The sequence below is a fragment of the Penaeus monodon genome, chromosome 23 (assembly GCF_015228065.2).
Source record: "Penaeus monodon isolate SGIC_2016 chromosome 23, NSTDA_Pmon_1, whole genome shotgun sequence".
Lineage (NCBI taxonomy): Eukaryota > Metazoa > Arthropoda > Malacostraca > Decapoda > Penaeidae > Penaeus > Penaeus monodon.
Window position 1 is genome coordinate 39897673 of NC_051408.1, and position 760 is coordinate 39898432.

Below are 760 nucleotides of genomic sequence, written 5' to 3' on the forward strand. Positions count from 1 at the left end.
CTCCAGAGGCCCCAGCGTGGTCCGGGCTCAGTTGGTTGGCGTGGGGTCCCTCTCAAGCAGCGGCGGTGGAGGCGCAGGTGGATACGGCAGCGGAGGTGGAGGAGGCTACGGCAGAGGCGGCGGTTGGTAATGTGGCTTCGTGACAAGACTCAACCCAAGAAAATTGAATGATATAAATAAAATACGAAAATGAAAAACAGTTTTTTGCAGTCATGACTTTCTACTCCTTTGATGCAATTCTCTTCAACGAAAGGAAAATGCATGTTGTTTGGGTCTTCGGGTAAACTGCTCTCGTGAGTTATCTAGGCTGATTAGAGTATAATGTATGTTACTTGGAATTTTCGCAAATTGGCAAGAATTGGAATATATCATCGGTAATTAAAATAAAAATGACTAAAATACAACTAACAGCCGCTTTCCAAGAGGTTTCCAGGTAATAAAGCAATATGTATCATAAAACGTATTTGGTATTGTGATTTGTAGCAGTAATATCTGATATGCGATACATGAAACGATACGAAATAGTTAATAATGGGATCAAAGCTAAAATTCAGAAGCAATTACATGGAAACATTGAAGACCTCGTGAGCTTAATGCGACTGGAATAGAAAAAGAATATTTGATAATAACACCGACAAAAAGCAGTAATAACGATGAACATTTGTATCGTCATTTTTAAAAGGTTTGTGTCTTGGCCTCTAGGAACATAAATTTCTTAGTGATTTCAAAGAAAAGTAGATAGTTATCTTCCTCACTATCG

At 39.2% G+C, this 760-nt stretch overlaps 1 protein-coding gene across 1 annotated transcript in view; it reads left to right on the top strand.

Moving 5' to 3' along the window:
• Positions 1-760, top strand: part of LOC119588294 (glycine-rich cell wall structural protein 1-like) — a 17462-nt gene that overhangs the window by 12319 nt on the left and 4383 nt on the right. Inside the window, 1 exon segment of the mRNA XM_037936986.1 lies at positions 9-71. Within this exon segment, the coding sequence (XP_037792914.1) occupies positions 9-71 (63 nt within the window).